Source organism: Neolamprologus brichardi, chromosome 16 (genome assembly GCF_056152115.1).
Source record: "Neolamprologus brichardi isolate AB-2024 chromosome 16, ASM5615211v1, whole genome shotgun sequence".
Classification (NCBI taxonomy): Eukaryota; Metazoa; Chordata; class Actinopteri; order Cichliformes; family Cichlidae; genus Neolamprologus; species Neolamprologus brichardi.
Window position 1 is genome coordinate 2470001 of NC_142119.1, and position 15913 is coordinate 2485913.

At 39.5% G+C, this 15913-nt stretch overlaps 1 protein-coding gene across 4 annotated transcripts in view; it reads left to right on the top strand.

Annotated features, from left to right (window-relative positions):
* Positions 1-15913, top strand: part of LOC102785084 (nck-associated protein 5-like) — a 105689-nt gene that overhangs the window by 16987 nt on the left and 72789 nt on the right. For all 4 annotated transcript variants that reach the window (XM_006807604.3, XM_006807605.3, XM_087829569.1 and 1 more), the window contains exons 2-3: positions 5853-5988; positions 15617-15707. In XM_006807604.3, the coding sequence (XP_006807667.3) occupies positions 5960-5988; positions 15617-15707 (120 nt within the window). In that variant the 5' untranslated portion in view covers positions 5853-5959. The remainder of the gene's footprint in view (positions 1-5852; positions 5989-15616; positions 15708-15913) is intronic.

Here is a 15913-nt window from a genome sequence, read left to right on the forward strand (position 1 = left end):
TTTTTTGGTCACTGAGACAAAAATAGTATTTGTGTTACACATGCTTTTATAAACTTTTATATTGTGTTCAACTCGCAGCATTGTTTTCTTAATTTGCAGCAGATTTCTAAATCCAGATGTAATAAAAAGTCTAACAGTTGGGAGGGTAATTTTAAAGTGCATTTTTAGATTACTGTGCATTCTTGCTACCCGAATACTCTTGTGCCCACCCTCAGCTCTTTATATCTCTGTCGTGAAGGGAAGTCTCTATTAAACCCCTGCTGAGACCCATGAATTGAAACTTCCCGCTGTTTGTACCGAGTGAAAACAAAACTGATCTCTGTTGGTGACTCTTAAAGTGCTTTGAGTGCTCAGAAAAGCACTATGAGAACCAGTCTATTTACCATTTGTTGCGTTGGTACAATGATGCACTCTCGACCAAAGAACTGCATGTCACTCTGTGTATTAACAGAAGGAGTCTAATAATAGACGCCCTGCAGGATATAAACGGTCCATACTCATGTCAACTCATAGCTTCCTCTTGTAGTATAAGTTAATACTAGGTGCACTTAGTATTTTATACGTGTTTTATTTTATTTTATATTTTTATTAAAAGTTTGGACACTGTGAACAGAATCATAACCTTGTATTTTATTTATAATAGAACAGAGAAAACATATCAAGCGTTTAAACTAAGACATTTTCCTGTTGTATGAATAATATGAGTTCATTTTGAATTTGATGGCAATAAGACATCTTATCAACGTTGGAACAGGGGCAACAGAAGGCTGGAAAAGTAAGTGGTACTAAAAAGAAACAGCTGAAGGGACTTTTTGGGGCAGAAGTTCACCAATCAAGTTCAACAGCCTCCTCATTGGTGGGTAAAATACATACTGGTCCTGAGTGAGGGGCTGGAGAGTGAGGTGTCAGAGCTAAAGATGCTGAGAGTTTCACACATCAGACTACATGAGAGGGACAGCTCAGGTCGAGCATAGGCAAAGTTAGAGAGACAAGGCTGAGATCATTTGGACATGTGCAGAGAAGGGAGAGTGAATATATTGGATAATGCAGGGCAGGAGGAAAAGAGGAAAACCTCAGAGGTGGTTCATGGATGTAGATGTAGATATGAAGGCGGAATAGAGAGGGTTGGACACTCTAAGGGAGCAGCTGGAAGAAGAAGATGAATGGAAAAAATAAAAGCCAGTCTTGATGATCGTGACCTCACAGTGGAGAGGTTTGTAGCTGAGAGTGAAGCGGCTGGGATGAGAATTAACACCTTAAAGTCACAGCTGGAAAATGGACAGCAGTGAAGAGTAGCTGCTGCTCCGAACTGAGTTTAAGTCAGGGGTGAAAAAATAGACAAGTGGTTTTTGCTCTCAACTGAGAGGAGAGTGGAGCAGGAGACTCATCGACTGCTGTGGCATCAGCAGGTATGTGGAAGCTGTGCTGGTCTGTAGTGGTGAAAGTAAAACTCTCGATTTACTGGTTGTTCTACATTTCTACTCTCAGGCCGCGAGCTCCGGCCAAAAGTCAACATTTTTGTAACGTGGATACTTGAGGTGGAAATGAGCTTCTTCAGAAATGTGTCTGGGCTCTCCCTTAGAGAGGTGAGGGTGAGCAACTCGGTCATTTGGGAGGTGCTCAAAGTAGAAACGGCTACTCCTCCAAATCAAAAGGAACCATTTGTGGTAGTTTAGACATCTGAGCCGGGTATGGATGCCTCTTAGATGATGTGTTTTAGACATATTCTACTGGGAGGAGGCCCCTGGAGTAGATCCAGGACATGCTGGGAATGTGTCAGTGTGTCCCTGGATGAGGTTAAGGAGGCGGCTGAGGAGAGGGATGGATGGATGATCATAACAGTTCAAATAAAAAGGGGGTTTAATACAACATCAAATAAAAGGCAAAAAAGTAGATAATTGCTTTTAAAATTTGTCTTGAATATGAATTCATTCATGCAAATTTTTAAATAATATTTGGGCTTATTTATTTAACATTTTCCTGACCTTTATTTTTTCTTCCCCACATTTAAACTGTGGCAGTTTTGGTCCTCCATATACACAGCTCACTCCTCCGTCATCTTTTATTCTGGTGTTTATGCTCAGAAACAAACAGAAATAAAGATAAAATATCATAAATCGGGATCACATGTCATTCTGCACCATGTTTGTTTAACATGTATGTTGCATGACTCTGAGCTCAGGACAAAAGTCACATGATTTCTTTAGAGATGTCATGTGACTCCAGATTACTGAGGAAAATGAGTGAAGAGCTCCATCTGCTGGACAGCTATTGAAAAACATGCTTATGTTTCTGTTTTTTCTCATATAAAATTAATATTCCTGTCCTGTATTCCTCGTCTGTGGTTGCCCACATATATGTCTGCAAAACTTTAACACCAAACTATGGATGAACTGGTCACTCTGTAACACTCTGGTTTGGAGATGTGAAATATGTTTCAGATATTTGGAGTTATATATTTAAATATTTTGTAAAAAATCACTTAAATCAGATTCTTCTGCGGCATCTATAATGTTAAGAAACAAAAACATGGAGCTGGACCACATGGAGCTTACGTTTGTTAAATTAGTGTGCGTTACCTAGGATCGCCACAAGGGGGCGACATTATACAGCTATTTTATAACACCATAATGAAGCTGCTTTAGAATTATTACAGTATCACAAGACACAGAATCTAAAGGGGGGGGGTAAAAGTGTTTCTGAATAAAGTGCAAGTAAAAAATGAACATAATAACTTGTAAATCATTTATATTCTATAGTTAAATAAAAATAAAGCGCAACATTTCAGAAACATTAAGACAGCAGACGATTTCCCTCTCTGCTGATCTTTAAAAATAAGTATTTTTACAGGCTTCAAATCCATCTTTTTGTTTTCCACTGTTGTTTTAAAAATATACATTTTAAGCTCCACACTCTCGTGTAACCTTAGTTTATTAAATCACACGTTTCTGTCCAGCCAACCTTCGTCAGGTTAAAAAGAAAAAAAGGGAGCATCTCTGAACCAGTTGTGTTTCCCGCTGGTGTGACATGAGGAGTGAAGCTGTTGCTCTTCACAGCTCAAAGAATAATATAGCTGCCCTGACGATGGTGCCTCCATAATTAATTAGAAGAGTATAAATTATAAACACTCATGTGCTGTCCAGCCTTTTTAAAAATAAATAAATAAATAAAGCAAAGCTTCAAGGTGTATTTTTCACAGCACAGATCACAGCATTCATCAACATGATCTGATTCAACCAACTTCTGTGATTCTTCATTGTCAGACTTTTTCTCCGCTGCTTTGTTGTTTTAAAATATGCAAAAACAAGAAATACGTTTGAGCAGTCTTCAGGAATAGTTTTCCAGGCTTCTTGAAGGAAATTCAAAGCTCTTCTTTGGATGTTTCAGCTTTTTATTCTGTTCTCTGTCAGGAGGATCCCACAGTGCTTCAATAATTTTAAAGTTGTGCTGTAAAGCTGTTGTCAATCAAACTGAATCTAAAAAAGAAAAGAAACAAACAAAAAAAACTTTGAAAGAGCTTCTGAAACCTGAAAAACTGTTGCTCAAGAGGACTTGGAAGCAAAAGATAAAGAAACGAGGGATGGGTCAAGACTTTTGCTTACTGTATGTAAAGTAAATCACAACAGCTAAACTGTAAATCAAAAAGAGATTTTAGGACTGTTTCCTTTGGATTTTGTGTCAGAAGAAATTTATATTCCCATTCTTCTTTAAGAAAATAAAGAAGAGAAAGTTGTCCTCCGTGTGATTCTTTACACAGCAACAACATTTTTTCAAATCTTTGGCCTAAATGTCCTGAAACATTTCAAACCTCAGTTATCCTGCTGCGCGTCCACTCAGCAATCACCACTAGATGGCAGCCTTGATTCAAACTTCACCATGTTTGCCAGTTTCCCTCAAATGCTGATTTATATCCTTAATTAACATTTTAAGAGACCAGTCCCGTCATATTAGTTCACTTAAGACCAGTTCCTCCTTCGCATGCTTTAATGGGTTTGTCCCTGACTTTGTATGAAAACAGTGAAAATCCCCCATCTTTATTCTCTGATTTTACAAGCTCCTGCTGGCTACAGGAAAAACAAGCTGCGACTGCAATTCATTCTTTAAAAAACAACACTAATGGGAGGAATAATTAGAGGAGAGCCATTAGTTATTTGACCTTTTGTAGTGGCCCTGTTTTGACTCACATTCTGATTCTCTAAAAGTCTGCAGTTTTAATGGAGGCAGTGCTCTTATGCTTTTGTACGCTTATATAAATCTTTTCCACACAGGACATTTTGAGACTTTGCAAACAGAAAAGCACAAACTCACTTTAGCTGATAAATGTGTTTGATGTGTTTCTAAAACACACATTCGATTTTTCCATTTTAACAATTCGACACATCTGCTGTGAAAAAGCTTTGTTACAGTTGTGGTTGGAAGTCTTTATCCACTCATCGTGGGCATGAATAGTAATTTGGGGCTTTTTCCAGGCTGGAATGATTGTGCAGGAAACATCTTTAATGACTTTGAAAGACAAGAATTGGGTGCACAATTAATATATGTAGGATTTTCTCTAAATGATAATTGCCCACTAATATTTGGTTAAACGTCAGCACATTGCACCTTGACCAGATACTTTTGGTAGCCATCAACAAGCTTCTGGCATAATTCTCGCTCAATCACTGGTTTTCTGGCACAGGAAACCTCTTCCTGTTAAAGGGGAGTTCTTCCTCCCCGCACTCACTAAATGCTGCTTATGAGAAAGAAAACTGCTGCTTGGTGAAGTTTCCTCTCTGATATTTTAGTGTCTTCACTTTCAAACATAAAGCACCTTGATGTGACCTTTCTTCTGAATTTTTGCTTTATAAATAAAACCGAATTGAATTCAATCAAACTTAACAAACCACCCTTTAAAAGTGAAAAAATCTCCATTTAATGTAGATGGACACATATCAGTGCACACGACACAGGTCAGGTAAAAAAAGGCATGAACATTTATGTGCAGAAACATATTATTAACAACCTGCATTACTCTTCTTCTTCCATGTTTTTATTGAGGGCGATGATGCCTCGTGCATGTCCATATTCTTCTGCTGGATTCTCTTCTGCACTGCAGCACTGCATGGTGGAGGACTGCTGATGCAGTCTGATTGGTAAAGTGAGTCACAGTGAGCCAAACCTGTGGCTTGAGGCTTCCACTCATGCAGAAAAATAAAAATAAACCCACTCAACCAAACTGATTATTTCTGTAATAGCCTGGAAACTGTTATCATTATGCTTAGCTTCCTCATATGGCTGCTTAGACTGACTGACACTAAAGAAGAAATAAACTTTTCTAGATGGAAAATTCCCATGAAGTTGATGCAAAACGAGACTTTAACAAACAAACAAACTGGAAATCCACTTATTTATGCCAGGTTTATTAGAGCTATGAGTGCGGCTGACACGAATATTGGCCACGCTTACAGTAAGTGTTAAACTCTCCCGGCCAGCAGCTTTTTTTCATTTGAATACCATCCAGACAGGTAAACACCCAAAGGAGCAGCCATGAGGTATTATAGTCATTATAATATTTACAACACCTGAACTTTTGCTACCATGACAACATGCTTTTTTCCCCTTCTTTTTTCAACATGCACAGTACATGGGTTTGACATGACAGATTACCCCGAGGCCCTGTTTTAAATGTCACGAGTAGGAAGTCCAGCTCACAACCTATCAGCTGTGTTGCAAACAGGGATGTCGGGAATAATTTAAAACTACAGTGTGTAAGATGAACAAAGGAGAAGGGGGGGGGGGGGGGTGATGTTCAGTGGGATTATGGTATGTGAGATTAACAACAAACTAACTGTGTTTACTCCTTCGCCCTGCAGCTACGCCATCAAAACTGATCCGTGATAATAATCCCCAGCTGGAGAACAAACAACATCTGGGTGTGGAGAGAAGGGAGAGGGCAAAGCCTCAGCTGGGTGGGCGGCAGATGGTGACACTGCAGCAACACTTCTCCAGGTAGCACAGTCATCACGCTGCACTCACAGTACATCCTCTCCTAAGAGTCCAAAGTCTACTCACAAGACTGTTTATGAATGTTTTTGAGGGAGATGCACAAAGTGTATGGAGACTGTGTAAGAGTCTAAGAGGGCTTGTGGACTACACAAACTATGACGTGGCTTTGTGAGGACTGTCTCACCAGAGATAGCAGTAATTGTTTGCCCCAAACGTCCCACTTTGCAGTCTTCTTTGGGCTCCCTTTGGGTTTGGTTGACAGTGTTCACTCATGGTAAATGCAGCTGCCTCTGCCATAGGCTGTTCATATAACATTTACTAGCAGTGCAAATGCTCTTTCAGTGCCATAAGTATTCCACATTGGGCCTAAATTTATCTGCTATCATATCATATGTGGCTGTCTCAACTTAGCCATAGCTTTCAGGTATGATGTGACATTTTGGGCCACATCTAGCCCCCCAAAAAACTAATCACTGACCATTTGTTGACCCTGGCGTCTCCTCCCAGAGGCAGCCACATACCAGATGACCAAACCACCTCAGCTGCATAATGACACAAAGAAACACCAGTTCTGCTCTGAGAGCCATCTGGATCTCCAAGGCTCACCCCATCTCTAAGACTGAGCCCAGCAACCCTACAGAAGAAACTTATTTTGTCTGTTTGTATTCATCCTCGTGGAGGAACTCTAAAATGAAAGCATGGAAGAAAGAAGTCTGGAATACTCTGCTTAGCCTGTTGCCACCACCTACTGACTTTAGACAAGTGATGGATGGATGGATATGACTCAGGATAAATATGCCTGTCTTAATCCAGCCACAGTTCCACATTGTATTGTCTAAGTATCTGAACTGTTGTAACATCTGAGCTACTACTGCTTCAATTTGAAACCACGTCATGACTTTTGACCACATCTGGTTCATCCAACAGCTGTCATGACCCATATCGAGCACGGCTCATGACCTTTGGGAGAGCCAAAAGTAGGCCTGAATAGGCCCAAATGTGGTGGTCTTGACAGCAACATCATTACATCCATATATTGCCTACAGCTTATCTGGCTAACAGAAGCTAGCTTGTTTTTTCAAGATTTTCTTTTAGAGGAACTGCACATGTGCAACAGTGCTGCATTCAAATGCCACCAGTCAGTATCCAGAGCTATCATCACATAACATAACATGTCACTTAGGGTTGCATGAAGGTTTTTTTTTTTTCAACTTTTCAAAAAGTTTCCCCTCTAACATCACACCTCATACCTCAGTTTATTAAAATCCATTGGCCACAGCCCATAAAAACTGTCCAGTTGGGATGCAAACAATCCAAAGCACATCCATCAAAGCTCGCCACAGCCCGATGTGACGAACCGCTGGGCTTCTGCGGTGTCGTCCAGCGGTTTCATTAAGGTAAGAGCCCACCGCAGGTCGTCTTTGAAATGAGAAGAATCTACTCAGTTTTAATGGAGTGCCCCACACTAAAAACTCAAACTCATGTCCACTTATTGATCTCCCCTCCTGGCATCTGATAAAGGGGAAATAATAACCAAGCGTTATGTCCAGCCAACTGTTAGGCTACTGACGGTGCCCCGTCATCCGAGTTTGATCTGCATCTGCTCAGCGAGGTGTGAGATTAGGCCTCCAATATTTGTGACCGTAAGTTAATTCCCTCCCCTGCCAAGCAGAAGATATTTGATCTGTTGCCCAATATTTAGAAAATTACAGAAGATATTAGCCATTTTTTCACTCTCTCTCTGTCCCTGATAGATAGCACAGGGCGAGTGTCAGGCAGTTAAAAATTATAAAAAGAAATAAATAACCCTGCATGCTTATAATCAGAAAATAACAAATGAAGCATTAACTAAATGTCAGGGTTTTAAAAACAGCTTTATTCAGTCTTTTTATCTTGTTACACGTCTCATCCAAAGCAGCGTTTTGTAATAAATCCTGCCTCTCGTGTTCTGTTCATGACACTAATTTTGCAGCCTCTGAGGACCTTTAAGCTGAGCTGCCAAAGCTCTGCAGGATATTTTCAGTCTCATCTTTTATTTACAAAAACATATTTATGAGATATTTTCAAAATATCTAAACAGCTTCAATTTCATGCTAGTACATCGATCAATACCTGAAAAAGCTAACTCCAAATCAGGATGATTTGGCTGAGCATCAGCTGGGACAGTTTTTATTTTTCCTCCTTTAAAATGACGTTTCATAAAGATACGAAGCAGTTCACTCAAAGCAGTTTGAATCACAGAATCTTCTGGGATGATTTCTTTTGAGAATAGTTTATTGTTCACACATCTTCACGAAGAATATTTTCAATAATATGAAACAATCCCGATGGATTCCTTAAGGTTCAGGCACCAAAACAACTTGATTAGGTTTAGAAAAAAAAAGCTAGCTTCAAGTTCCCCTCCATCTAATATTTGATGAAATTATTCTGTATTTTTATATCTCCTATTTTATAAAACAACTCACATGGCATCAAAACTGCTAAATAACAAACACATCATCAATTAGTCGATGTAATCCAGCTGCTGACTGACAAACAGAGCCTCTGTGAGAGGATGCCACACTCACACTTAACAGGATAACTCAGTGAGCTGAAGATAAAGACTGTGAGCTTCAGTGTATTACACCAAAGTAGGGAAAGGGGTCCTTACTTAAGGGGGAATGTAGGCCATTCATTCATTCATACATTGTTGTGTGTGATAGCTGAGGGTCGTGCTTTGGAAAGTGCAGCCTGTGGCAAAACATCACAAAGCGGCAGCAGCATCATCTGAGTGGTGAAGGAAGAGTCACTGAAGACCAGTATCTGCATGGCTGCTGGAGCAGTGTGACACACGTACTGTCAACACATGCATGACTGCACATGTGTGTCAGTGGATGGTGAAATAATAAAGGACAATTTCATCTATCCAGATGTGTAAAGTAACATTTTTAGATTGTTTTTACTCCCATAATTATTCTTAATGCTTTGTTATAAAGTGATAAACTTCTGGTGTTGTAGAATGAAGCCAAATGAAGCACAAGTACCAAAAACTGCAGTTCTTCTACTGCCCAGTGAGTCAGTCCCCATAGAACCCCGTTTTAAAATGTCCGACTTTACAGAAAGAATAAACATGTTTACAACCTGAGACGAAAACATTTTTGGTGCCTATGGACAGTTTCACGCTTTTATGACAACTGTACAAGGACTAAGTGTTCGATAACATGTTTTAAATTTAAGGGCGCGGCTGTTTTGACTCACAGGTTGGCACCTATAGCTGCTCTGTTTTTCGTACTCTCATGTTGGCCGGTTTGGATGATTTTTAAGGGCATTAAATAACAAATAATATGGCTTACTTATAATTACTACTACTGTCACACACACAGTTGCTAAGCAAGTTCTTGTTTTTAGCATTAGCTAATAACTTAGCATGGCATCCTCATGGCATTGGTCAATATCCTGCACGTGGTACTGGCACATTGCACAAACTTCACCTCCAATCAGTAGCTGGAGTTGAATCTTGGACACAACTGGGTGTTCCAATGATTTCAACAGGAATCAATGGACGATGATTCCAAACACACATAACACACATCACCCTGGTTTTGGAATGGATAAAGCAGGCTAATGTTTAGCTTCTGGAATAACCTTCCCAAATCCTTGATCTCAACCCTGTTGAAAATCTGTAGACTGTGTTTAAAAGCCAAGTCTGTGCCAGGAAACTAACCAGTTTAAATGGATTCTTCCTAGATAAGTAGTCAAATATCCATCCATCCCAAGAGCATTCCATAATATGTTCTGAAAAGTGTTGTACGACTAATCGTCACTATCCAAGCACTGCATCATGCATCGTGCTGAAGAGTAGAGCTTCACTACTGCTGAATTCACCCTCGGTCTAAAATTGAAGCCCCAGAAGGCGACTTTACAACCAATCGGTGACATCACAGCATCTTTTGAAGTGTAACAATTATAATCTCTGCACAGTTCAAACTCTCAGAATAATTTGTCTCTTGACAGCATCTTAAGTCTGATAATTTATCTGAAGTCACAATAATTTATGACCTTTATACCCCCAGTAAATCAGGGCTTGCTGCTTTAAATCCAAATGATAATTGAAAAGCCTTGTAGGTCTTCTGCTGAACTCTTTTATTATGCAGTCTTTTTCAACAGACAACAAAACAATGAGCACCGCATTTCTATCAGCCGTTTCAAAAGAATGCAGCTGTAATAAATAGGCAAAGATATTGAGGCTTTTATTATGCAGAGGTCGTATTTCATTGTTATGCTATGTGTGACTGTTGTGGATTGATTTGTAGAGGTAATCGTCAGAAGGAGTCGGTGTATTATACGTCTGAAATCGAGAGTAATGAAATTCTTTAGGAGCTGATTGTGAGGACAGCTACCTCGACAGCTGCTGAATGAAACCAGAGCTTCTTTCTGGTGTATGGACTGACTGCTGTCAAAGAAAAGGTCTATCCAGTGTAACAATCCAACCCTGACTACATTTTAAAACTGAGGGACTGGGAGTGAAAAGACAAAACAGAAAAATAAAACAGAGTAATATGTTTAAGGAATCCAATCCTGTTTCCTGAGCTCGGTGGGCAGCAGCTCTGAAATGAGGTCTGCTGGACAGTCAGATGTCTCAGCGATGAGTCTGCGATGGCGTGGCATTTACGAGAGCTCGTTATGACAGAGTCAGACAGGGTGAGTGCTTGTTTTTTTGAGAGCACTCAGCTGCACATTATATATTTTGAACACGGCCCACAGAGAGATCCTTAGACCCACTTTCCCTTCAGCGATGGAGTGATGACTCGTGCAGCTAGCCTCATTTCAAATGACCAGCAGTCAGTCGAAATGCAGCGTGGCGTGAGGGAGGACCGATTGGGAAGAAAGTGGAGGCAGTAAAAATTGATAAGAGTAACATGAATTTTGATGGGAATCAGGTGGACCTCGTGAGGAGCAGATGTAGTCTTATGACAATTGGACTATGCCTTTATAACCATGCCTTTCTGGCCCAACTGTGACCCACATGTTCTGGCACTGACTCAGGATGAGTCTGCCAGTTAGATATTAGGTGTGTGGGAATATTTGAGCCATACCTGACCAATCCAATACGTGAAATAACCCTTAGCAAACATAGCATATGAATTTTGGTCTACATAACATCTGGCAGTACTGTAACTGAGCCATAAGTCCTAAAGATGTGAAGTTATAACTGGATAAGTCGCCAGTATAATTTTATGTCACTTTCAATTATATAAGATAAACCAAAACAGAAAATACTGGAGCCTTGACAAGCCAGTGACAGACTGGCAACCTCTTGCCCTATGACAGCTGGGAAAGGCGCCAGTTCCCTGAATTGGATAAGTCATAGAAAATCAATGGAAGATAAGATAAATTTGGGAAATTCCTGTGATAAAGCGGCCAAAGACGTAAACACAAACACTAAGAAAATATCTTAAAAGTAAAGAAAAACTCAAATAAACTCAAATAAATACACATAAAATATGTAAAGTGTCTCATTACAGTTATAAAAAGTTCCATTAAGAAAGATAAAAACTAACATGTTGACAGGACAGCATACCGAGTCCAAAACCACCAAAGGATGACATCTTCATCCATCTTTTATACACAAGTCCACAAGCCAAGTTTCAGGAAGATTATTAATTTTCCTAAGTGGTCACATGAGAGGCTGGGACTGTTGTGGAAGGCTGAGTTTAGCTTATTGGTGTGGCCCTCCACAACAGTCCCAGTCTTACCCAATCGACAAGCCCCTAGGAAAAATGATCTGAAGTTTATTTCTCCTTAAATATGAACTTTAAGTTTCATCATAGTCAAAGGACATCAGTATATCTTTGTGAAAAGAATTAGCTGACTATCTATAATTGTCAAAATGTCAAAGTAAAAAAATCATTTCTTCCTCAGAATGTACTTGTGTATGGCCAGGAAGTCACTACCGTACATATATATAAGATGTCCTAGCAAAAGCACTCCATTTTTTAAAAAAAGAATAATCATGTGTCATTATACAAACTCATTCAAACTGCAGCGTTTATCTTCATAGCACGGTCGATTTTGCAGAGAGCATTCATCGTGTGGTCGCTCATGAATTTAATGTTTCATTGAATTTTCCATTTGGTGGATGCAGTAAGATCCAAAGTGCTTCACTTAAACCACCACAAGTGCAGCGTGGGTAGTACCAGCAGGATTTTAACCCCCAACACTTTACAGCATTGATGGTCTGCTGAAGCTGTTGAGCAACATACAGTGGAATCTGCATTTTACATCTGGCCTCTCAGACCGCATGTATCCAGATCAAAATGCATTTTTCTGGGCTTTAAACTCAAAGATTGCTCGAATTCAGTATCATCCCCTCCCACCACCATCCCACCCGCTGTTTCCATTTTAGCTGAGCTTGTTTCAGGTCAGTGGCAGTGACTGAAGAGAGGAATGCCAATGGAGTGCTCACAGTCGGCAGCCGGCGCTAATGGCTGTGCCACACACATCTAACAGAGGGAAAGGCTGGCCTGGAAGTGACAGGGCAAAATGTCACTGCATACGACATTACGGAGGCATGGTCAGCATCCATCAAGCATACATAGCTCCAGGGGAAAATGATTACAAAAATAAGAGTCAAAAACTACACAAATATAGCTGAAGCCCTTTGAAGAAATGTCAGCAGCGCTTTTATGGATGGCTCGAAATAAAATCAAACATTAAAGCAAATCAGTAATTGATTGTTAATTTGTCCTGCCTGTGGATACTCTCATGATTCACATGAGTCAGCTGCTACCAGCCAAAAAGCTCTTTAAGACCCTTTGTTTTCCCCAAACTAGCGAGTTTTGTAAAACAGCTACACCACCAGATATGTCACGTCATCTAAAATAAAAAACGTAACATAAAAGATTTTACCCATTGGTATCTAGATTCCTGTTTCTGAAGCCTCAGCGCCATATTAGCTCTATGTAGAATCGTGTGGAGCTTGATAGTCAAGGCTCCTACTGGGTTAGTCATCAAGGTCTATCCTAACAGATGGGTGTTATTATCTTAGGCTGGTGCTGGGTAGCTCCTTCTGTTACTGAGAGGAAGACAAAGTGGAGGTAGAGAGTAGAGCAAGGCTTTAGCTAGGGATTAGTGTTGGCTAGCATTAGCGTCTTTGCTCACGTGTCATATAAGTTCAGATGCTCATCTTGGCTAGAAAAACAGACTTAAAACAAAATGTGCTAATTAGGACAAATGATACCTTCAAGTGCCCCCTTTTTTACCTTGTTTGACAGTGTATAGTAATGATGACTGATAGGACGAGATGGATCAGGAAGTCAGTAGCCAAAGCAATGGCTACTTGCTAATACACCAACTCTTTAGAGTATGCTTTAGTTTTTCATTTTTAGATGGACAGGACTGTATTTGTATAAGAGGGTACCACTGAGGTGTTGCTAGATAAAGTTACTGTAGCAAATAACAAGAGAAAAAATTAACTAATCCAAAAGACATGCTATCTGACATTTATTTTTTAATCAGGAAAGAACTGTATATAGAAGTTTTTTTTAAAGAGGAATTAGCAGACATTTGAGAGAGTAGCTAATGCAAGTGCTGGATATCTACCTTAATTAACAGGGGGAAACAAAATCCATTATGCAGAAAATCTATATTGTAGCACAATCTTGTGTTTTTTGTTTGTTTTTTTCAAGATTGATGGAACCATAATTGGACACTAGCGTTGCAATGGAAAGTTAGTAGCTAATAAAGTGGAAAAACCTAATGACCGATTGTGTTTACAACTGTGTAGCAATGCCCTAATAACATACTCTCTTTTTTTTGTGTTTTTTAAAGTTAACATCATGTTATATTGTAGATGACCTAAAAAAGTATGTCTTGTTATTAGTTGTGGAAAACTGTCCTCTCAGTGGCAGCTTATGCAACTTATGTCAAATTCTCATGCAGCCAACATATAAATTATAAAGTGTGGAGATGTTCTATTAAAGATCAACTGGTAACAGCTTCATATTCCCTGTTCTACACCTTTGCTTCCAATTAGTGAACTTCATTACTGTGTCCAGCAGCCTGGAAAAGTTACATTGTATTGCAGACATGTTAATGTCTACTCGCTATCTGCCTTATCATTAACTTAGATTAAGGAGAATTTGGTCAGTGACCCAAATGTTAAGGTGTAACCCCATTATCAAAATTTAAACAGAGGATGGAGTCTTAGTCTGAGGTTAGTTTTAATATATGAATGAACAAAAAGTAATAACAACTATATTCTTCCAGTATGTCTGTCTCCGAAATGTGTTAATGAAATTGTTTTTATAAGCTGTATTGGCGTTATGAGTTAAGGGGTACAGCAGGTCATCTAATAATCAGAGATTAAGATTGGTTGTTTGATCCACAGCTGCTCCAGTCTGAATGCCAAAGTATACTTGGGCAAGACACTAAGCCCTGTGTGAATGTTAGCTAGAAAGCACATAGAAAAGACAGAAAACCACTGCTGGTATGAATGGGTGTGAATGCTTAGAGTACTCCAGTAAAATTTAACAGTACTATATAAGAACCAGTCCATTTACCATTTACTGTCAGTGAGGTGGCCCATCACTTTGGTCCAGTTGGGTTCTTTTAAAGTTTTCCTGGTACCCAGATGATGAATCCAGTGATCAGTGACTGACTTTCCTTCAAGTTTCTTTAAGATGTGTTAAGAAAATTTTGGTTACTAAACAGTTGTCTTATTGGTTAATCCACTGCCTGGAGTGGGTTAAATGACTTAGACGAAATGGATGCTTGGTTAGGAATTCTTGTTGTCACATGTAAATGCAGTTGATTCAGAGTAGTGCAATTTTTCAACATGGTTAATGTTGTAAAATTGTGCATTTTAAACTTAACCTTCATGTTTTCCTGAACCTAAACAAGTATTTTTGAGGCTTAAACCTAACCTTTCACCAGGGTCTTGAATTTTTCTATGCATGTCCCCATTGTGAGAAAGGTGCAGGCTTAGGTGGGCCTGAATAATGTTGCCGCCTGTGCCCGTGTTCAGTATTTCCAGTTGTGAGAAGAGTCTGAAGCGTTTCCTGCTCTGTGCTACATGTGAGAAAGGGAAACTTTAGGACCTTTTTTGGCAATCATGTGTGAAAACTGTAAAACACCACAACAAATGGTATTTGTTGTCAGCGGCTGAAAAGTCTAGCTGTATCCCAGACACCAAAATGCACCTCATGTATATCTCAGAGAAGTTAGGTTTTTTTTAACAGCACTGCAGACACTGAGTTGCCCACAGAGGCCAATGCTCCCTGATTCTAACCAGTGATAGCAGGATAACATGGAAAATGGTAATAGGGAACAAGATATAAAAACTATTTCCCATTAAACTGAGATTAGATTTTAAGTCATGAGTTCCACAGAGCTGCTAGCAGGGATATAACCTTACTCCCTCTCTTCAGCAGCCTCCTTGAGCACTTCTGGAGCTTGAACCACTTCAGCTCGCTCAAATTGATGTGGAGGAGCAGCAGCTGTGCCATAAAATGTCTATGGTTAAAATGCATTCTAAAATATAAATTATCCACAATAATAATTAGTCTTTTACATGTCCTGCAACACTTGCAATTAATTTATCTCTCATTAAGAAGATTATATTTTAACAGGTTTGTTTTCTTCCTAACCACAGCATGGAGGAGACGGTGCGAACGCTACTACAGAACCAGGACTCACTGGAAGGGCCCAAGGTGGACCCACTGGACCTAATGAAAGCATACAAGGTATCAACACACTTTCAGTCACAAGTTCTTTCTTTCCGGTATGAAAGTTTCAGAAAAATCTGAAATAATGTGAAACAGACAAATTGACAACATTTGCAATAATGTCTTGAACTCTAACAAGAAAATAAATTAACAGATGATATTTTTCATTTTCTATATAGCTGAAATACACAGGGTGATTTACTTTTAGATACACTATTGATCTC